The 24,220-nt window shown below is 34.2% G+C and overlaps 1 protein-coding gene and 1 pseudogene across 1 annotated transcript; one reads left to right on the forward strand and one right to left on the reverse strand.

The window, feature by feature from the left end:
* Positions 1–1,213: 1,213 nt before the first annotated feature.
* On the reverse strand, positions 1,214–2,138 carry LOC102950668 (annotated as a pseudogene).
* A 13,518-nt stretch (positions 2,139–15,656) lies between these two features.
* On the forward strand, positions 15,657–16,628 carry LOC102963941 (olfactory receptor 6C6-like). Its single transcript, XM_015537235.2, has one exon. The coding sequence runs from the start codon at positions 15,690–15,692 to the stop codon at positions 16,626–16,628; it is 939 nt and encodes a 312-aa protein (XP_015392721.2). The 5' UTR covers positions 15,657–15,689.
* The last annotated feature ends 7,592 nt before the right edge of the window (positions 16,629–24,220 follow it).

Below are 24,220 nucleotides of genomic sequence, written 5' to 3' on the forward strand. Positions count from 1 at the left end.
TTTACGTCCAAAATACAATTTTAGCACACAGGTCCCTCCAACTTCTCTAGACTTGTTACCTCTACCTTTATAACAGTATATTAAGCACGTGTTGGACCACATTCTTGAATTGTTCAAAATAAGCAATATCTTTTACTGAGTGCTAAATAGTTCTAATAGCATATATTTAATGAACTATGAGCTGTGGATTAAATTTCTCCTATTTTATATATGGAAATTATTAGGCACAAAATTTTTATGTATTCTTTGCAGTATTCTACATTGTGTATGTAAGGAAACATCTACTGAACCCAGGCTGAATATCTCACAAATCCTGTTTGAAATATTAGATATACTAATTCTCCAAATGCATGTAGTTATCTAATACCTCCATGTTATCTGCATATATTTGTACCTCGTTCATCTTTCTCTATGTGTATTTTTAATCTCAACATAATTATTACTTTCTCCTAAAAGGCCTCCCAGATCTCCAAAATTACTTAGAAGCCATACAATATGCCATAAAGTATTTTAATATTCCTTTATTACAACACTAGTTATACACTGTATAGCAATATTGGAGTTTTGTGTTTGTCTCTGTTAAGCAATGCAAGCTTCTTAAAGGTAAGGACTGAGCCCCTTGCAATGCCTGAAATAAGGGAGATACACAATATGTATTTAACTACCAAATGACATATAACAAGTTATACTTATAAAAGACATACTTTATTTAAAGTATGGTTTCTAGAGGCTAATATATAATAAATAAATGTTACTTACAGCTTGTATTACAGACTTGAGGGAATAAGTTATTGTAGCAGGGTGCTTTCATTAGGAAGAATAAAATGTATTGGTGGCACTGAGCTGCAAGATTCTTCAAGAGACTGTCCTATATGAGTGGTGCCTGGGTGTCTCAGTTGGTTATGTGTCAAATTCTTGATTTCTGCTCAGGTCATTAATCTCATGATTTGTGAGTTCAAGCCCTGTGAGGGCTCTGCACTAACAGTGCAGAGCCTTCTTGGGATTTTTCTCTCTCCCTCTCTCTCTGCCCTTCCCCTTCTTGCTCTCTCTCTCTCTCAAAAAATAAGTAAACTTAAAAAAAAATTAAAGGCGAAACAAAGAGAATGTCCTATATAATAAGTAATGAGGTAGAAAAACATGTCACAAGAAGTGAATGAAACATTTTTTTTTGTTTTTATAAGATTATGATTTGTAGCATTTATTACAATTGTTTTTATGAAAAGCACATCTTTTGTAACATATCCCAGAAGACTTCTTTTACCTGCTGGTTCCTTAGGGTATAAATGAAGGGATTTAGTAAAGGGGCAACTGAGGTATACAGCAAAGCTACACCTTTGGATAAAGTCACTCTTTCTTTGGCAGATGGTTTAATATAAAGATGCAACTCCCATAAGTCATGGAGACAACAATCATATGGGAAGTATAGGTGGAAAAAGCTTTGGTCCTTTGCTGTGCTGAAGGGAATTTAATAATGGCCTTAATAATGCAAGTGTAAGACAGACTCACCAACACCAATGTGATCATAAGTGTCACGACAGCGAAGAAAAAAGACACCAATTCTAGGACATGTGTATCTGTGCAGGATATCTGCAGGATAGGAGGAGTTTCACACATAAAGTGATCAATTATTTTGGAAGCACAAAAATCCAGCTTGAGTCCCATGACCAATGGTGGAAAGATGATTAGGAATCCAGTTACCCAAGAGGAAAGTACAAGTTGATAGCACACTTTGCTGTTCATAATGATTGGGTAATGCAAGGGTTTACAGATGGCAACATAGCGGTCGTAGGACATAGCAGCCGAGGTAAAACTCCATAACTCCCAGTAAAAGAATAAAAAATAATTGAGCTGCACAATTGTTATATGAGATGGTTTTTCTCTCTAGCCACAATGGTTATCAAGTATCTGGGAATACATACTGTTGTGAATATGATTTCCAAAAATGAGAAATTATGGAGAAAAAAATACATTGGTGGCTTGAGGTGAGGATCTAGCAGGGTAAGGAGGATAATGATTAAGTTCCCCAACAAGCTCAATATGTAATTAAGAAATAGAAACATGAAAACCACAATTTGCAATTGTGGGTCATCTGTCAATCCTTGGAGAATGAAATCTATTTCCATCAATTGGTTTTTCATTTCTCTTTTATGAGACTTATCAAATGTACATAAGAAGACAACTCAACCTATATATATATATATATATACATGTATATATATATATATATATATATATATAAAACACATAAATATATATAAATTAGCCTAAGTGCATATAAATTAACTTAAATATATATAAGTTAACATAAATATATAAACTAAATATATATACTAAATCTATAGTTTAACTAAATATATATAAATTAACTAAATATTTATGTTTACCCAAAGCAGAAAAAAGTATATATTCTTTACCAATTTGCAAACGATTTCTCCAGCCTGAAATTGGAGATGCCACATAATTACATGCTACAGTCAATTCTAAATTCTTTCCCATCCATTAGTTCTTATTATATTTCTCACAATTTTTCTCTGGAACTTGGATATTTTCTTTGGTTAATACACATTTTTACCCTTTCCCCCTGAGTGGACTCAACTCTGCATGCATAATTTAAATAAAAGAATATGAATTATTTTAAATGTATTTTTCTATCATTTTTATTCCACCTGTACAAATGCACTAGGCTGTTTTGTGTGTTAGAATGTGTATTATGGTGATTTTCAAAACAAGGTTTAGAATTATATTACAATTCCTGTGGTAGCCAATGACTGAGTAGCACTGATTTACATTAATTAAAGTGAAATTTTTGTGCACTGAAAGTATATAATTATTATTATAAATTTTCTTGACTGGCTCTGCTATATTAAAATGTACAGTTGTTTTTCAGTATATATAATAAAGAAAACAATGCAGCACATGACAAAAACAGACAACATATTTTAATAAAAAATATTGTGTCTTTTTTTCAATTTTTTTGAAGTGTATTCCTACATGTGTCTACATAATCTGGGTTGCTGTTTCTTTGTTTTACTTTCTCAATATTCTTTGTAAAATTGTTGAATAATCCAGAAATTATTACAGGGAAGTAAAATGTGCCACCTCAAAATTGTCTCTTTGGCTTGATGGTTAATTTAAGCAGATTATTTTTAAGAAAGGGAAGACTCACAATGCTTTTCTTTTTACCTCCTCTTCAAATGCCTAAAAGAATTTAGACAGAAGACCTGCTCCAAAAAGGGAACTATCACCATAGATAACTACAGTGTAATATGAGTTAGATGTGGTAGAGAGGGAGGAAGTTAGCAAAGTCTGTTTGATAAAATTCTTCTGTACGTCTCATTGTTTCTGTATGGCCCAGCAAACATTTGTTTACCAAATACTTACTCTTTTTCATTTTCCTTTGAATTGTCTTCCTTCTCTTCAAAGTCCCAGCCCCTGGTATACCCTTCTTCTTAGCTCAGAATGGCATGTAAGCCTCAATTGCCTGACTGCTGATAATTCTCATATCCTTATGGAGCCACCCATAAATATGTAATTAATTTGATTTTCTCCTGTTAATCTGTCACATGTCAATTTCATTCTTAAATAAGCCAAAAGAATCTTGACTAGTAGAGTAAAATCCCCCTTTCCAACATGATATTACTACCTGTCCTTTCTATGTATAGCAATTCTACTTATTTCCATGTTATACTATCCCCTTTTATATTAAACATGCCAGTATATTTCATTATATGTATTACTTGCAGACCTTTAAAAGAAATGGTTTACTAAAGCATTTTTTACTAAAGCATGTTATTTTTATTCTTTTTTATTTGTCTTATTAATACTGCTATTTGTTTATTAATTAATTTTTCTTGTTTGGGGAAAAAATAAAACTAAGATGTTCCATGATTAATGTGATTTTCTAAAGCAGATATTAGGGAATAGCTTCAATATTTTTAACAGCAATTAAAGACTTGCAGTCTTTAGCTAAGTGATCACAAACTTTTATTGTAAAAAAATATATTTATCTCCTTGTTATAATTCCCATCTTTGCTCTATTTCTGACTTGAAAAGGTATGCTCACAGAGTTATTCATACAATTTCTATTACTGTATGGGTCTAACACAATGTTCTAGAACTATATTATTTCAAATTTTAAAGAGGAATTGCTCAGTATTTTTTCCACATCACTTTACCCAGGGCAATAAAGAGAAACAGAGAAAATGAAGGTTAGTTGCAACTATATATAAATAAAATCGATTACAACATTTGTTAATACACAACCATAAAATGACACTACTATTAAAAAAATTTGTAACTGTAGTAGTCATAAATGTAGTAGTCAAATTCAACTTCTTGAATTGGACTTGTGCATTTGACTTAATTTCTGATTTTGAAGTTAAAATTGTAGTTGTCTTACCTCCTTGGATTTATTGTGTCTATTGTTCCTTTATGTATGCATGGCAGAAATGTATTTTAACATAATTAATTATGATTTTACTCTTTTTTCTTTTTTATTTTTTAATGTTTATTTTTCAGAGAGAGAGAGAGCACAAGCAGAGGAGGGGCAGAGAGGGAAACACAGAATCTAAAGCAGACTCTAGGCTGTGAGCTGTCAGCACAGAGCCCTACTTGGGGCTCAAACCCACAAACCATGAGATCATGACCTGAGCCGAAGTTGGACACTTAACTGACTAAGCCACCTAGGTGCCCTATGACTTTACTCTTTTATGATCATAATTTATTATCTAATCTGGACAAATACTATTATCTATTTACTATCATTGATTTTTGTGGGAGCCACCATGTACATATGATACTTCTGTAAAGAATTCCCACATTCCCTCAAATTCATACTTACTTTGAAGGTCAGAACTCAGGTATTATCGGTTTTAATGGACATCCATCTTCTATTCCAGACAAGTTGCATGTTGTGAAATTTTGTTGTTATGACCGCTGTCATTCAAAACCTCAAAATAGGTACTTATACTTTAAAATAAAATAAACTATGGCAACCGAAACAACTCATGGCATCATTTAATGAAAGATAAGCAACTGTTCCAAGAAAGACTCCATATTGCTATCTGTACACTTATGAAATGCTGCAGTTTTATCGTTTTCTACTTACTACAGACTCAAGTGTTATATTGAAACAAAACAAAGCTGGGGGGAAACCTCTTCTTTGGGGATCAAGGTTCCAAAAGTACTAATTATTGTCAATAAAAGACACCATTGTATTCTACTTCAGATAAAAGCTGAAGTGAAAGTATCCCAGAGGAGTATCATAAGTGATTTAGAAAAATAAGTGAAAAATTTAACAGGATCATTAGCAGTTCACTGTCCTAGGGCAACCCTGAAAAATCCCAAGCTGTTTTATACAAGCCCAAGACATTGTCTTGTTTCAAATTAGCAACAGAAGCAATTTTAGACTTTATTGTAAACTATTTTATACTCTGGAACCTAGTGGTCTATTTGTTTATGAATAATAATTAAGCAACATATATTCTCAGATTAATAAATTGAGAATTCAGTGGGATTTTTGGTGAAATTATTTTGATCTTTCAAGTGAACTGAATTTTATCTATTAAATATATTGTATGTTAATGCTCAAACCTGGAGATTCCAATGTCTATCAACTAGTAAATGTTTTAACAAATTGTGGTATATACGTACAATGGAATAAACTAGTCGTATGTAAAACAAAACAAAACACGATTGAATCTTAGAAATATTATGCTAAGTGAAAGAAGCCAGATATAATATTTATATATTCTATGATTCTAGTTCTATAATTCTGGAAATATCTGAATTACAGAGACACAAATCTGATCAGTGGTTTTAAGGGCTAATGGTGAGAACTGACTGACTACAAAATGTCAAGAGAAAACAATTTAGGATATTGGAAATATTTTATATCTTAATTGTAGTGGTAGCTGCATTGCTATATATGTTTGTCAAATTTATCAAACTATATACACCCCCAAAAAGTGACCATTTTTGTAGTTAAATTCTATTTCAGTAATCTATCAAATATATTTAGATGTAGCTTACCTTTTTTGTTGTTGTTACATTACTAATTACTTAGGTCTGTACTATCCAATACAATAGCCACTAGCTACATGGGAATATACACATTTAAATTTAAATTAATAAATATTAAATTAAAAATTAAATATTCAGTTCCTCAGCTACACTAGCCACATTTCAAGTGCTTGATAGCTATAGGTGATTAGTGACTACCATCTTGGACAGCACTGACTTAAATAATTTTTAGCTTTTGTCTTTTCTAAAGCATATATTTTATTATATAAATTTTCTATAAATTTTGATATGCTACATTTTATTATCATATAGTTTAAAGTTTTCTCTAATTCCTTTCTGATTCCTTTTTTGACCAATTGGCTATATAAAAGTATATTGCTTAATTTCCAAGTATTTGGTCACTTTCTATTTGTCTGTTATTAATTTCTTGCTCATTTCCATAATAATTAGAAAGCATACTTTCAAGAATTTATCCTGTGAAAATTTCTGAAACTTTCTTTATGCTAAACTCATAGTCAACTTTGTAAATATTTCAATATTTTTGAGAATATTAAGTATTTTGAACTTGGATGCAGTCAGTATTCTATATTTATGAGGGAGTAAAAAAGAACAGAGCTTAAGATTTTTGGTATTTTTGCAAAGACTAATCATTTTATAGCAATTTAGTTATTGTAATTTTCATCTCCATCATTTCTTTTTGCTTTCTTTAAGGTTTTCTATCTCATTTTTGATATTTCCATCTTGTTCATACTTTGCTTTCTTGACTTCGCATCTTCCTTTAATTCTTTTAACACCTTTAGACAGTTCTAAACTCTGTCTAGTGGATCCACCATTAAGTCTTTTTCAGGGAAAAATTCTGTTGATTTCTTTTGAATGCGCCATATTTTCTTGTTTCTTTTTATGACTTGTGATTTGTTGTTGTTGAACACTAGATACTTGAATCCAATAATGTGATAACTCTGGAATTCAGATTCTTCTCCTTCCCCAAGGCTGCTATTTTTTGTTATTGTTTCTGTTTTCATTTATTTTTTGATGGTTGTAGACCAGGGCAGACTCTGCCAACACTGCATCTCTGGTCCTGTGCGCTTCGCAGAGCCTCAGTCCCAGTGGTGCTGCTGAGCCCCTCCCGTGGAAGACCTGCACACACCTCATTAAAACTACACAACCCACCCCACCAGCCTGGTCCTAGTGGAAGTGACATGTCTCTTGTCACTGGCACACAAACTTTGCAGGCACTGTGTGCCCCGCTCCCTCCAAGATGTTCTTGGAGGCACAAACCAGGCACAAGCCTGACAGTGTGCAAACAGCCGCAACAGGGCCAGGACCACTTCAAAGTGCCCTGGGGCTAGAGGAAGTTTACCACACAGCAGTCCACTGTGGTCCCAGCAGTGGGCTGGGGGAGGACATTTGGTCTGATTGCAGGCTCCACCCACCAAGGATAGCTTCTCAGGAGACCACACAGGAAAATCACCCTGTACTTGGGTGCCGCTGCATCTCTGGCAAATACCTGGTCTGACCAAATGCAGCCCAAAGCAGACACAGATTGATCCACTAACACCCCAGGGACACAAGGCTACCCACAAAAGGCAAAGGGAGCCACTGCAGAAGATTGGAATGAAGGAAAGAGTGGCCAAGACTCAACAGCAGGGCACATGCAACACAATACACATAGGAGACACCCATGAAGCACCAGGTTCTAGTGAGCAGAGGGCATGCCACTGCAGGACACTACAGGACCTCTTCTTCAAAAAGCCATTACTTTCAAGAGCAGGAGATGCAGCTGACTTTCCTGACACAGAGAATTAGAAAAAATGAGATAGAGGAATATATCTCAAATGTAATAATAGGACAAAACCACAGAAAGAGACCTAAGTGAAATAGAGATAAGTAATATGCCTGATAGAGAAGTTAATGATCATAAAGATACTCACTGGTCTTGAGAAAAGGGTGGAGGATCTCAGCGAGACCCTTAACAAAAAGATAAAAAGGAAACCATCAGAGATGAAGAACACAATAAATGACACTTTAAAAACCCTAAATGGAACAAATAGCAGACTAGAGAAAGTAGAACAACAAATCAGCAACCTTAAGGACAGAATAATGAGAAGTAATCAAGCTGAGAAGATGACAGAAAAGAAATTATGCAACATGACAAAAGATTTAGGGAATTCAGTGAGTACATCATTTAATAACATTCACATTATAGGGATCTCAGAAGGAGAAGAGAGAGAAAAGGAGGCAGAAAATTTATTTCAAGAAATAATAGTTGAAAACTTCCTGAATCTGGGGGAAGAAACAAAAATCCAGTTCCAGGAAGCAGAGATTCCCCAACAAAATCAACCAAAGGAAGTTCACACCAAGACACATACTAATTAAAATGGCAACATGTAGTGATAAAGAGAGAATTTTACAAGCAGAAAAGAAGATAGTTACATAGAAGGCAACACTTATAAGTCTATCAGCTGATGTTTCAGCAGAAAATTTGCAGGCCAGAAGTGAATGGCATGATATATTCAAAGTACTAAAAGGAAAAAAAACCTTGTAGCCAAGAATACTGTATCCATCAAGGCTATCATTCAGAACAGAGGAGAGATAGAGTTCCCCCAGTAACAAACAAAAGTTAAAGGAGTCCATGACAAGAAAACCAGCCCTAAAAATCAGTCAAGAGATTCACAAGTAAAAGGGTATAAAGTATGACACCATATACCTAAAACATGGGGGGTAGAGGAGTAGAGAATGGGCTCAAACTTAAGCGACCATCAACTTAATATACACTGCTATATGCAGGAGATGTTATATACAAACCTAATGGTAAATACAAATCAAAAGCAGTAATAGATATACAAAAAATAAAGAGAAAGGAATACAAGTACATCACTAAAGAAAGCCAGAAAACTGAGAGAAGAGAGTAAGAAAATAAAGAAACAGAGAAGAGCTACAAAAAAAAAAAACACAAACGGGTAACAAAATGGCAATAAATGCACACCTATTAATAATTACTTTGAATATAAATAGACTAAATACTCTAATCAAAAAACACAGGGTGATGGAAAGGTTAAAAACAAGGCCCATCTATATGATGCCCACAAGAGACTCATTTCAGGCCTAAAGACACCTGAAGATTGAAAGTAAGCGGATGGAGAAACATTGATCATGCAAATGGCTGTGAAAAAACTGCAGTAGCAATACTTATATCAGACAAAACAGACTTCAAAACAAAGACTGTAACAAGAGACAAAGGATACTATGTAATCATAAGGAGAACAATCCAGCAAGAAGATATAACAATGTAATTATTTAAGCACCAAACATGAAAGCACCCAAATGCGTAAAGCAGCTAATAACAAACATAAAAGAACTAATTGATACAATACAATAATACAATAATAATAAGGGACTTTAACACCCTATTTACCTCAATGGCTAGATCATCCAAATAGAAAATCAATAAGGAAACTGGCTTTGATGACACATTGGATGAGATGGATTTTACAGATATATCAGAACATTCTGTCCTACAACAGCAGAATACACATTCTTTTCAAGTGCACACTGAACATTCTCCAGAATAGATATGTCAGGCCACAAAATAAGTCTCAACAAATTCAAAAAGATCGAAGTCACGCCATGCATCTTTTCTTACCACAATGCTATGAAAGTAGAAATCAACCACAAGAAAAACCTGGAAAGAACATAAATGCATTAAGGTTAAATAGCATGATACTAAACTATAAATGAGTCAACCAAGATGCCACACAGGAAATCAAAAAATATATGGAGACAAATGAAAATGAAAACACAGTGGTTCAAACCTTTGAGATGCAGCAAAAGTGGTTCCAAAAGGGAAGTTTATAGCAATACAGGTCTATCTCAAGAAGCAAGAAAAAAATCTCAAACAACTAATATTACATCAAAATAGGAATAAATAAGACATAAACCCAGGGGAAGGAAGAAAATAATACAGATTAGAGCAGAAATAAACAAAATAGAAACTAAAAAAATAGAGACTGGGTCTTTGAAAAGATCAATAAAATGGATAAACCTTCAGTTAGACTCAAAAAAAGAGGACTCAAATAAACAAAATCACAAAAGCAAGAGGAGAAACAGCAACTGACACTACAGAAATACAAAGAATTATAAAAGAATATTATGAAAAATTATGTCAAAATATTGGACAACCTAGAATAAATGTATAAATTCTTAGAAACATATAAGCCACCAAAACTGAAACCAGAGGAAAATTTGAACTGATAAATTACCAGAAATGAAATTGAATTGATAATCAAAAAAACAAAAACAAAAACAAAAAAAACCCAACAAACAAAAGTCAAGGACCAGATGGCTTCGCAGGTCAATTCTACCAAACATTTAAAGAAGAGTTAATACCTATTCTCAAAATTTTCCAAGAAACAGAAGAGGAAAAAAAGCTTCCATATTCGTTCTATGAGGTCACCATTACTCTGATACCAATACCAAATAAAGACATTAAAAAAAGAAAACTAGGCCAATATCTCTGATGAACATAGATGCAAAAATCCTCAACAAAATATTAGCAAACCAAACCGAAAAATACATTTAAATAATTATTCACCATGATCAAGTGGGATTCTTTCCCCTGAGATACAAGGGTAGTGCAAAGCAATCAATATGTTGTATCACATTAACAAAAGAAAGGATAAAAATCATATAATCATTTTAATAAATGTAGAAAAAGCATCTATTTGACAAAGTATAATATTCATTCATGATAAAAACCCTCAACAAGGTAGGTGTGAAAGGAACATACCTCGATAAAATAAAGGTCATATATGAAAAACTCACAGCTAACATCATAGTCAATGGAGATAAACTGAGAGCTTTTCCCCTAAGGTCAGGAATAAGACAAGGATGTCCATTCTCACCACTTTTATTCAACATAGTACTAGCAGTCCTAGCCATAACAATCAGACAAGAAAAAGGAATAAAAAGAATCTAAATTGGTAAAGAAGAAGTAAAACTCACTACTTGCAGATGACATACTATATAGAGAAAACCCTAAAGACTCCACCAAAAAACTACTAGAACTGACAAATGAATTCAGTAAGAAAACAGGATACAAAATCAATGCACAGAAATCTGTTGCATTTCTATACACCAATAATGAAGCAGTAGAAAGAGAAATTAAGAAAACAAACCCATTTAGGGGCACCTGGGTGACTCAGTCAGTTGAGCATCGGACTTCAGCTCCGGTCATGATCTCACAGTTCATGGTTTGAGCCCTGCATCAGGCTCTGTGCTGACAGCTTGCTCAGAGCCTGGAGCCTGCTTCAGATTCTGTGTCTCCTTCTCTCTCTGCCCCTCCCCCACTCACACTTTGTCTCACTCTGTTACTCAAAAATAAATAAATGTAAAAAAATCATTAAAAGAAAAGAAAAGAAACCCATTTACAATTACACCAAAAAAATAAATAAATAAAATACCTAGGAAAAAACTTAACCAAAGAGGTAAAAGACCTGTACTCTGAAAACTATAAAACAATGGTGAAAGAAATTGAAGATGACACAAATTGAAAGATATACCATGCTCATTGCCTGAAAGAACAAATATTGTTAAGATGTCTATAGTACCCAAAGCAGTCTACACATTTAATGCAATACCTATCGAAATACCAACAGCATTTTTCACAAAACTAAAACAAGCAATCCTAAAATTTGTAAGGAACCACAAAAATAAAAAAAAACCCTAATAGCCAAAGAATCTTGAAAAAGAACAAAATCAGAGATATTACAATTCCAGACTTCAAGTTACATTAAAAAGCTAGCTACTAATTAAAACCATAGGGTACTGGAAGAAAAGTAGACACCTAGATCAATGGAACAGAGTAAAGAGCCCAGAAATAAACACATGATTCAATAACTCTTTGACAAAAAGAAGCAAAAATATGCACTGGGAAAAAATGGGAAAAACTTCACCAATGGTGCTGGGAAAACTGGAAAGCTACATGCAAACCACTTTCTTACACCAAACACAAAGGTAAACTCAAAATAGATTAAAGACCTAAATGTAAGACATAAAACCATAAAGTTCCTAAAAGAGAGAACAGGTAATAATTTCTCTGGCATTGGTTGTAGCAACATTTTTCTAGATATGTCTCATGACATAAGAAAACAAAAGGAAAAATCATGTTAGGATGGCTAAAAACAAAAACTAAAGAAACAATAAGTACTGTTGCTGATGTGGAGAAAAAGGGACCTTCATGCGCTATTGGTGGAAATGCAAACTGGTGCAGCCACTGTCGAAGACAGTATATATGGAGGTTTCTTAAAAAATTAAAAGTTGTGGGGTGCTTGAGTGGCTCAGTCAGTTGACTCTTGATTTCGGCTTAGGTCATGATCCCAGGGTTGTAGGATTGAGCCCCACACACTCTGTACAGATACAAAGCCTGCTTGATATACTCTCTCTCTCTCTCTCTCTCTCTCTCTCTCTCTCTCTCTCTCTCTCTCTCTTTCCTACTGCCCGCCCCTCCCTCCATCTCTAAAAAAAAAAAAAAAAATAGAACTACCATAAGATCCATTAGTTCCACTACTGGACATTGACCCAAAGAATATGAAAATACCAATTTGAAAAGATACATGCACCCCTATGTTTCTGAGGCATTATTTACAATAGCCAAAACGTAGGAGCAGCCCAAGTGTCCATGGATAAATGAATAAAGAAGGTGTATGTGTGTATATATATAAATATACATGTGATGAAATATTAGTTAGCCATAAAAGAGAATAAAGTCTTGCCATTTTCATCAACATGGATGAGTCTAGAGAGTATAATGCTAAGCAAAATAAGTCAGTCAGAGAAAGACAAATACCATTTGATCTCACTCATGTGGAATTTAAGCAACAAAACCAATGAAGAAAGAAAAAAAAAAAGACAAACCAAAAACAGACTCTTAACTATAGATAACAAAGTGATGGTTACCAGAGGGGAGGTGGGTGAGGGGATGAATGAAATAGATGAAGGGATCAAGAGTACATTTATCATGGTGAGCACTGAGTAATACATACAATTGTTGAATCAGTATATTGTACACCTGAAACAAATACAACATTGTATGTTAACTACACTGGATTAAAAATTTTTAAGTGTGCTTATAGTCAACTTAAAGAAAAAACAAAGAAAAAGGAAAAAAAGAATTTGCAACCAACATTCTTGAAAGTGAAGGAAAGACAGGGACACCTGGGTGGCTCAGTTGGTTAAGCATCTGACTTTGGCTCAGGTCATGATCTCTCAGTCTGTGGGTTTGAGCCCCGCGACCAGCTCTGTACTGACAGCTCAGAGCCTGGAGCGTGCTTCGGATTCTGCGTCTCCCTCTCTTTCTTCCCCTTCCTTGCTTGCACTCTCTCTATCTCTCTCAAAAATAAATAAACATTACCAAAAAAAACTTAAAAAAAAAAAGAAAGTGAAAGAAAGACTAGGGAACTATTCCAAATTAAAGGAGACTAAAACATGGTAATTAAAGTAACATGCAATTCTAAATTGAATTTTTTTTGTATAAAGAAAATTTTTAGACAATTGGTGAAACTTAAATAGGATTGGAGAAGAACATGTTAATAATGTAGCAATGTTAATGTCCTGATAACAATGGTTATATTGTAGTTATCTAGTAGAGCATATTCTTTTTTGTCATAAACACATACTACTCTACTGAGAGCAGATGGAGGATCAAATGGTGCAGGAATAAAAGATCTTCATCGTGTATTTGTTCTTTTTATTTATGTTTATATTGTTTCAAAATTTAAAAATAAGGAAACATGTAAGTACTGCCGTACACCTTCAATTTGGGGCATGTGTCATAAATTAATGAAATCCTAACATTGACTAGGAAGCAAGAGAGAGGTTTCTTTTTGGGGTAAACCCTCTTACATGTAGAATTGGTCATATTGTCCCAGGGAAGTGGAATATGTGAAATTCTTGTTGGCATCAACTTTAGAGTTTAAATTAGTTCTAGCTACCTTTTGGGGGGAATATCTGTTCTGTTTTATAGTCAAAGAAATTAAGTTTTTTCAATTTATTTATTTTTGACAGAGAGAGAGAGAGAGAGAGAGAGAGAGAGAAGTGGGGGAGCAGCAGAGAGAGAGGGACAGAGAGGATCCCAAGGAGGCTCCACACTGTCATGAACTGTGAGATCATGACCTGAGCCGAAATCAAGAGTGGGATGCTTAACCAACTGAGTCATCCAGGTGTCCCAAAGAAATTCAGTTCTATGGTTAAAGCAATTCACAGTTTTTATTTCCTTCCTTCTTTCTTTTGGTTGTTATTGTTTTTATTTTATATTTTACATACACACCCCCTGACACTAGTCTTAGGGGGCATTATTTTTTTTTTGTAATTTTAATTAATCCCCATGTGTCTCTTATGAGCAAAATGATAAAACTGTGGCTCTAATTGTTAGCACACAATTTGAATCAATAATTCTTTGTTACAAAATTCGGGTTCCTTTCATATGGGAAACTTCCTAAAACATCTTTCTATTTAGAGCATTGCATTTTCACTTAGAATTTTTATGGAGATATTCTCCTTCATTTTAATATATAAGAAAAGAAGACAGAAAATGAATCTTATCTGGCCTGAAAGAGGATTTTAACTGAATTATTTGTAATGTCTGGGTCATTTTAATGAGCGTGAGTGAAAGTGAAAGATATTAAAAGATGCAGATAATTTCCAGAATACATATCTGTTTTAGAATTCTTCTCCAGAAAACCTTTGGAATTAAATTTCCTCTTAAAATATTGAATTTTTTAATAATATTGTAAGAGAGAAAATACTCATCATTTATTTTTTACTCCTGTTTTTGCCATATTCCCACAGGGAGAAAAGTATATCATTGTATCCAAGATATGGTAAGTCATTTATAATTAGCAATAAATATCTAGATCATATATAAAAAGCAATTCTGCAAGTACAAGTCAGATAATATCCATTGACTTTAGAACTGTCATAGATTTTTCTATTTTCATGCAGATGCAATAGTCAAAACTTCCTGATTAAATGCAACTAATATGAGAAGACTGATGTGTTTGAAACCAAAGAAAAATAATAAAGTGAAATGAGATGAAGGAACAATGGGGATGTACTACATCGGGACTAAGTAATTAATGAATATTAATTATTAGAATATTTCAATCATATAAAAATATGTAATTGTCATTATTTCTATATTTCACATATTTTTTAAGTGTTTTAGTGAGCTAAGGACTTTGAATAAACGCTGTAAGTTGACATTGGTACAATTTTCTAGATGTTATGAGCATTTTTCAATAATTTATAAGATATACAAAGAAAATACATTTAAAGTCATACTTATGTTTATTTAGAACATTTAAACAGAATTCAGCTCATTTGGAGATGATCAGCTCAAATTTAAATTATCTTTCAATTGCAAATAGGGAAAAAGAAAAAATTCAATACTGTTGTTATAACTGTGGCTCAAATGGAACAATGAGAGGCTGCATAGGTTGATCTATGCTATAATTTTAAGTATCATCTGTCTTGTTAAATTGGATCAACCTTTTAAACTTGTTTACATTTCTGACTATGTTTATCTTTCTGTTTGTAGTTTTTTAAAAAAAAATTTCTTCTTTCCACTTTTGGGGTTGTTTTCCTATGTCTATTTCATAGGACTCAAATCTGAAATGAGGAATCAGTCAAGAGAGATGGAGTTCATTCTCCTAGGACTGACCGATGACCCACAACTGCAAATTGTGATTTTTGTATTTCTCTTTCTAAATTATGTGTTGAGTGTAATGGGGAACTTATCCATCATCCTCCTTACCTTGCTAGATCCCCGCCTCAAGACTCCCATGTATTTTTTCCTCCAAAATTTCTCCTTCTTGGAAGCTTCATTGACAACAATCTGTATTCCCAGATTCCTGATAAGCATCGTGACTAAAAACAAAACGATATCCTATGACAGTTGCGCATCTCAGTTATTCTTTTTCCTCTTATTAGAAATTACAGAATTTTACCTACTGGCTGCCATGTCTTTTGACCGTTATGTAGCAATCTGCAAACCCCTACATTACCCAGTGATTATGAACAACAAAGTGTGTTACCAACTTCTATTCAGTTCATGGACATCAGGCTTTCTATTTACATTTCCACCATTGGCCTTGGGACTGACATTGGAATTCTGTGCTTCCAGAGTAATTGATCATTTCATGTGTGACATTTCCCCTGTGCTGCAGCTTTCTTGCACTGACACTCGTTTCCTGGAATTATTTTCATTTGTCTTAGCTATTTTAACCCTCCTGGTCACACTGCTGTTAGTGATTCTTTCTTACACATATATTATCAAGACCATTCTAAAAATCCCCTCTGCTCAGAAAAGAACAAAGGCTTTTTCTACTTGTTCTTCTCATATAATTGTGGTCTCCCTTACTTATGGTAGCTGTATCTTTAATTACATAAAACCAACAGCAAAGGAAAGGGTGACTTTATCCAAAGGTGTAACTGTTATCTATACCTCAGTTGCCCCTTTATTAAACCCTTTCATTTACACTCTAAGAAACCAGCAAGTGAAACAAGCCTTCAAAGATATACTCCAAAAGACTTTCTCTTTTTTCAAAAAATGAAAAGAAACTTTAATTTTTAAATCTTGGAGAAAAAAGTAAATAGAAATGTTTACTCATTTCATAAATTAACTTAATCTGCCCTTCAATTAGTTAACCTGATAATATTTTAACCAGAGCTTTCAGCACAATACATCTATCCTTTCCTGTTTCTCTTTATGATTAGCATTCCTTTCTGTGCCTCAGCAGGAGTCCTCTCTTTAGTTAACAACACAAATGTTAAATTTCATTTACTTTACAAAACATGGTACTGACCTCCTCAAAAAAAAAAAACGTATTAGATATTCATCATAAGGATGTTATCAATTATACAGACATCAATATAACAACATGCGCTACCACTGGGGCTCTAGGAAATTCTTCAAATGTCATTCCAATATTTTCAACAAGGCAAGAAAAAAAGGCAGGCTTCAAATCATAAAAGGCTCATATGTCCTAAAATGCACCAGGACTTTATCTGGTAGGTCTAGAGACCTAAAAATCTGGAGTGAATAAGAATCACACACCTGGTTAGCTTTTTTTAAACAAAGTCAATGTTCTTATCCCTAAAATGTCTTTTCAATTTGTCTGGATTGCTGTATAGAAACATGGACTGTAGCCAATTCTGATGCATGTGGCTCCAATGAGAGTTTTATTTCTTGTTTTTTTTTTTAATGTTTATTTATTTTTGAGAGAGAGAGAGAGAGAGAGAGAGCAGAGGAGGGGCAGAAAGAGAGGGAGACAGGAACCAAAGTGGCTCCATGCTGACAGCAGAGAGCTGGGGCATCCACAAACCCTAAGATCATGACCTGAGCTGGAGCCAGGTGCTTAACTGACTGAGCCACCCAGGCACCCCGAGAGTTTTCTTTTTTAATATAAGAACCTATGCAAGTAGATTTTTATTTTTAAAGACTGCTATGTTAAACATATTGAGGATGGGTTTTTGGATGTTGGAGTCAGGAAGACAAGTTAGAGGGCTAATATTTTAAATGAAATGAGTTTTCTGAGAGTTGAAATGCAATAGAGTCAATGAATCTGAAGCTCCAGGTGATGGTTCCAGGGATATTTAGGAAAACAAACTGAGCCAAACTGTTGAACATTTGGATATATGGCATAAATGAAAACAGACTTTTTGTGTCTTCCTTGGACTTTCCTTCTGCCCACTCCTGCATGTACTCACTCATATATTTAACTCTTTTAAAGAAGGGAGCATTACTGATACCCTGTCAGATTTTTTAAAAATGACCTTCAAAGAAATCCCTGAAATATATAGAGTCCCATATTGAATATAATTTTCCATCAGAGAAACATGAGTGAAAAAATCACTAAGGTATTTAATGCTGTAACTACTATGCATGTGGCCCTGAAAAGAAAAAAATTAAGTTCAGTTTGTGTTCTGATTTATTTTACTATTTTAAGCCTGCACTGTTAACCATCTTCTTTTCTATGGCAATTAGAAGGAAATAAGCTCAAGTTATTATATTCTAGGCCCCCAAAGCTTTCTAATAAGTTCTTTAAAAACTACTAGGCTCTTATTAGATATGGTTTGTGAGTATTGATAGTGTACTTTGGCCACAAAAGTTTTAATTTTGATGAAGTCAAATGTATTTATTTATTTATTTTATTTTGTTACTGGTGCTTTTGGTGTCATATTTGAAAAATCATTGCTTAATCCAAAGTTGCAAAGATGTATATTTATCATTTATTGTAAGAAATTTATAGTTTTAGATCTTATATGTAGGTCTTTGATTTCTATTGAGTTAATTTTTGTGTATGGTTTGAGGTACAGATTAAAGTCACATTTTGTATAAAAATGTTCAGTTATCATTAACGTGATTTGTTGAAAAGGATATTATTTCCCCATTAATAATCTTGGCACCCTTGTGAAAAATCAATTAACCATACATGTATGGGTCTAGTATAGGATTCTCAGTTCTCTTCCTTTGAGCTATGTTTAATTGCTATTTCAGTATCTCACTGTCTTGATCAACGTAGTTTTATATTAAGTTTTGAAATTAGAAAGTATTACTTTCAATTTTGTTCCTCATTTTCAATACTGTTTTGATTATTCAGGGTCCTTTGAAATTCCAGATGAATTTCAGGATTAGCTTGGCCATTTATGCAAAAAGAGCAGTTGAAATTTTAATGAGGATTGCACTGATTCCATAGAGTAGATAAGTTTGGGCAATATTACCATCTTAATTAACAATGTCAAATCTACTATCCAGTAACATGGGATGCCTTTATTTATTTAGGACTTTTAAAATTTTTTTGTTCTGTTATTTCTTTTGTACAAGTGTTGCACTCCTTGGTTAAATTCATATAAACTCACTTCTATAAGGGAACAATAAAAAAAACCAAAAACTCAACAAAATATAGACAAAGGCCCTGAGTAGACATTTCTTCAAAGAAGATAGACAAATGGACAAAATGACATGAAATGATGCTCTAGAACAGTAGTCACTAGGAAAATGCAAGTCAAAACCACAATGACATACCATTTTGCAGTCACTGGGGCAGTTATGATGCCTGTACATATGTACACAGTATGTGTGCTGTGTACATATCTGTTGGTTATATACATCACAAAAAATAACAAGTGCTATTATACAGAATAACAAGTGATGATGTACAGAAATTGGAATGCTCATACATTGCTGGTGGGAATGTAAAATGTGCAGCCACTCAGAAAAGTCTGGCAGCTCATCAAAAAGTTACATATAGAGTTACCATATAACTCAGAAGTTCTACTTCTAGGAATTGAAAACACACGCTCACACAAAAACTCTTACACACATTTCCATAGCAGCATCATGCATAAGGGCCAAAAAGTAGAAACAACCTAAGTAACCTTGAAATGATGAATGGACAAAAAAAATGTGGTACAAGAATAGCTCATTTTATTGAGATATTGCTTTGCTTTATTGCACTTTGCATATATTGCATTCCTTACAAATTGAAATTTGTGGCAATCCTGCATCAAGCAAATGTAGTCACCATTTTTTCAACAGCATTGCTCATCTCTGTATCACATTGTGGTAATTCTCACAATAGTTCAAGCTTTCTCATTATCATTATATTTGTTATGGTAATCTGTGACCTTTGATGTAGTAACATACAATAGTAATTGTAATTGTTTTAGAACACCATAAACAACGTCCATATAAGGCAGCAAATGTGATCAGTAAATGTCATGTGTGTTCTGACTGTTCCACTGACCAGCTGTTCCCCTTTCTCTCTCTCCTCTGGCCTCTCTATTCCTTGACACACACCAATATTAAAATGAGGCTAAATAATGACCCTACAGTGGTCTCTAAGTGTTCAAGTGAAAGGAAAAATCACTTGTCTCTCACTTTAAATCAAAGCTAGAAATGACTAAGCTTAATGAGGAAGACATGTCAACAGCCAGGACAGGCCAAAAGCTAGTTCTCTTGTGCTAATTATTCAGTTGTGAATTCAAAGAAAAAGTTCTTGAAGAAATTAAAAGTGCTACTCCAATGAACACATGAGTGATAAGAGAGTGAGTCTTTTTTCTTTAAATTTTTTAACATTTATTTATTTTTAAGAGGCAGAGCGAGACAGAGCACGAGTGGGGGAGGGGCACGGGGGGAGACACAGAATCCAAAGCAGGCTCCAGGCTCTGAGCTGTCAGCACAGAGCCCGACAGGGAGCTTGAACTCACAGACCACGAGATCATGACCTGAGCTGATGAGGCACCTGAACTGACTGAGCCACCCAGGCACTCCAAAAGTCAAACAGTCTTATTGATGACATGGAGAAAGTTGTAATGGTCTGGTTTTCTAACCAGATCAAACCAGCCACCACATTCCCATAAACCAAAGCCTAATCCAGAGCAATTTCTTCAATTCTATGCAGATTGAGAGAGGTGAGGAAGCTACAGAAAAAAAAAGTCTGAAGCGAGCAGAGATTGGTTCATGAGGTTTCATTTTTGTATTTTTGCTGTTTTTGTATTTTTTTATGCCAGTTAGTTAATATACAGTGTAATGCTTTCAGGAGTAGAACCCAAGTATTCATCACTTACATATAACACCCAGTGCTCATCCCAAGTGTCCTCCTTAATGCCCATCACCCACTAGCCCATCCCCCTACCCAATACCCCTCTAGTAACCCTGTTTGTTCTCTGTATTTAAGAGTCTCTTATGGTTTGCCTCCATCTCTGATTTAATCTTATTTTTCCTTCTCTTCCTCTATGTTCATCCACTGTGTTTCTTAAATTCCACATATGATTGAAGTCATATTTGTCTTTCTCTGCCTGACTTATTTCACTGAGCATAATATGCTCTAGTTCCAATCACATTGTTGCAAATGGCAAGATTTCACTCTTTTTGATCACTGAGTAGTATCTATCGTGTGTGTGTGTGTGTGTGTATGTATGTGTATGTATGTGTGTATGTATACACACCAATTGTGTATGTGTATGTATGTGTGTATGTATACACACCAATTGCACTACTAGGTATTTATCCAAAAAGGCTCATGATATTTAAGGAAAGAAGCCATCTCCATAACATAAAATTACAAAAGTAGTAGTATCTATCGTGTGTGTGTGTGTGTGTGTATGTATGTGTATGTATGTGTGTATGTATACACACCAATTATGTATGTGTATGTATGTGTGTATGTATACACACCAATTGCACTACTAGGTATTTATCCAAAAAGGCTCATGATATTTAAGGAAAGAAGCCATCTCCATAACATAAAATTACAAAATGAAGCAGGAAGTATCATGTAGTAGCTGCAGCAAGTTATCCAGAAGAGCTAGCTGAGATAATTAATGAAGGTAGCCTAAACACCAATTTTTTAAATGTAGATGAAAAAGACTTATAGTGGGAAAAGATGCCATATAGAACTTCTATAGCAAAGAAGAGTACCCAATGCCTTGCTTCAAAGCTCCAAAGGATAGGCTGACTCTCTTGTTAGGGCTAATGCAGCTAGTAACTCTAGATTGAAACCAATGCTCATTGACTATTCTGAAAATCCTAGGGCTCTTAAGAATTATGCTAAACCGGGGTGCCTGGTCAGTCAGTTAAGCATCCAACTTCAGCTGAGGTCATGATCTCACAGTCTGTGAGTTTGAGCCTCCCATTGGGCTCTATGCTGACAGCTCAGAGCCTGGAGCCTGCTTTGGATTCTATGTCTCCTTCTCGCTCTCTCTGCCCCTCCCCCACTCTGTCTCTGTCTCTGTCTGTCTGTCTCTCTCTCTGTCAAAAATAAACAAACAAAAAAAGAATTACGCTCTGTGCTCTGTAAATTGAATAACAAAGCCTAGATGACAGCACACCTGTTTAAAACATGGTTTACTAAATATTTTAAGCTCACTGTTGAGACTTACTTTTCAGTGAAAGATTCCTTTTGAAATATTGCTTTTCACTGACAATGCACCTGACCACTCAAGAACTCTCATGGAGTTGTACAATAAGATTGATGTTGTTTTCATGGCTGCTAAAACAACTATTCTGCAGCCCATGGACCAAGAAATAATTTTGATTTTCAAGTCTTATAATCTAAGAAATACATTTCCCAAGGCTAGATTTGCCATAGATACTAATTCCTCTGATGGATCTGGGCAAAGTAAATTGAAAATTTTCTGGAAAGGATTTACCACTCTGATGCCATTAAGAACATTTGTGATTCATAGGAAGAAGCCAAAAAGTGCCAACATGAACAAGAGTTTGGAAGAAGTTGATTGCAGTATACAGTATTTATAAACATTATCAGTTATTGTTCTGTGTAGAAATAATCAAACCCTGGACGTTGGTCAAAATCACTATATTATGCAAATGATAGTGACCCTTGGAAGAAATTCAAGGTATAATTTTTTATTTCTGTGTTTGGGGATCTTTCTATATTTTAAACCATTTGTAAATTAAAAATTCCTGATCCATTCTGGTTGTGTCAATGTAATCAAATTTATTAAGTATATCTTACATAAAAGCATATGCAATCATTTTTATCCCATAGATTTGGGCAAATATTGACAAAACATATGCAGAATATCTTCATTATACTAAATAATTCCCTTTGCCTCTTCAAAAGCATTCCCTCTACTCTCCATGCCTGCCATTGAATTTAAGTATCCACTGATGTCCTATGGTCACATACATTACTTTTGTTTTTTTCTGGAATTTCTTTTTTTTTCTTTTTTCTTTTTGGAATTTCTTATAAAAGAAATCACAAATTGTGAACTTTAAAGTTTGATTTCTCTTGTTCAGTCATATTTTTGACATTGACCCATTTTATTGCATGCATCCTTACTTTTTTCCTTTTTGTTAATGCAATTTAGCCAAATCCAATTTAGCATATTTGATTTAGAAAATTTAGACCTCTGGTGATCTTTTGTGATAGCCAGATTTCCCTCCCAATTCCCACACGCTGGTGCCCATATTCTCTGAGGAATCTTTCCACAAGACTGAGTCATTTGCTTTGATCACTGTAACAATCAAGCACACACCATATACTGAAACGTCAATCCCTAAAAGCCTGTATCCTCCCATAATGTCCTTCTGATAAGCGTCTGCCAAAGGGAAACTAATTGGAAGGAGTTATTCCCCCTATGCCTTGCTGAATCTACTACTCAATTCCCATTCTCCATGGCAGTTGGAGTTACAGAATTACAGGAATTATCTTTAGAGGAACATAAGAAGGACACATGTAGAGGAATACCATCACCATTTTGTGGCTTTTTTGGCATCTCATCCCAACTCCTAATTAACATCTTCTATTCTCCTTCTAATGTAGCATGATGCAAAATTCTACCTACTTTTCTCCTTTGTGCTAGCAGCTCAGTTGGTCTTTAGGAGTTGATACTCACAAAGAGATGCTGAAGAATAATAGTACACTGTCTTACCTCCTGTCTTTGCTAACCTCTCATGAGTCAGCATATTTATTTGTTTTAAAGTTATACTGTCAGATATATATGAAATCACAAAATATTGTAATTATAGGAAATCACAAATTTGTAAATTCTTACAGCATGGGTCCTGTTATTAGTCAGGGTTCATTTGAAGGTAGGATTTCTGTAACTACTCTGGAAATAAAGGAGATAATGGAGGAATTGTAGCTTTTAAAAATAATGAAATAGGGGTGCCTGCATAGCTCAGTCAGTTAAGCATCCAACTCTTTATCTCTGCTCAGGTCATTATCTCACTGTTCATGAGATCAAGCCCCACATCAGGCTCTATGCTCATAGTGTGGAGCCTTGTTGGTATTCTCTCTTCCCTTCTCTCTGTCTCTCAAAAATAAATAAAAATAAACTTTAAAAATAAAATAAATGACAAATAAAATGACATAAATAAATAAAATGACATAAATAAAATAAAAATAAAAATAAAATAAATGACAAATAAAACTAATGACAGAGATAGAGAAGGAAACGTTTGAACACCAGACGGAATGTTGAGGAAACTAATTCCAAGTATCTCATGTTGAAGCCTTATAGAAAATGGGTCAAGAAAGCTTAATGGGAAATCATAGTGACTCTCAGTTATTTCTGAGAGAGCATCTACCAATAATCTTAACAATAAAGTGGGTAGTTAGTTCTCAAATACTTTCTGAAAATCCACTATGGATCTAGCCTCCACTCACCAGCCTGA

Source organism: Panthera tigris, chromosome B4, assembly GCF_018350195.1.
Source record: "Panthera tigris isolate Pti1 chromosome B4, P.tigris_Pti1_mat1.1, whole genome shotgun sequence".
Lineage (NCBI taxonomy): Eukaryota > Metazoa > Chordata > Mammalia > Carnivora > Felidae > Panthera > Panthera tigris.

Coding starts and splice junctions, on each gene's coding strand:
- LOC102963941 (XM_015537235.2), top strand. CDS start 15,690: ATGAGGAATCAGTCAAGAGAGATGGAGTTCATTCTCCTAGGACTGACC.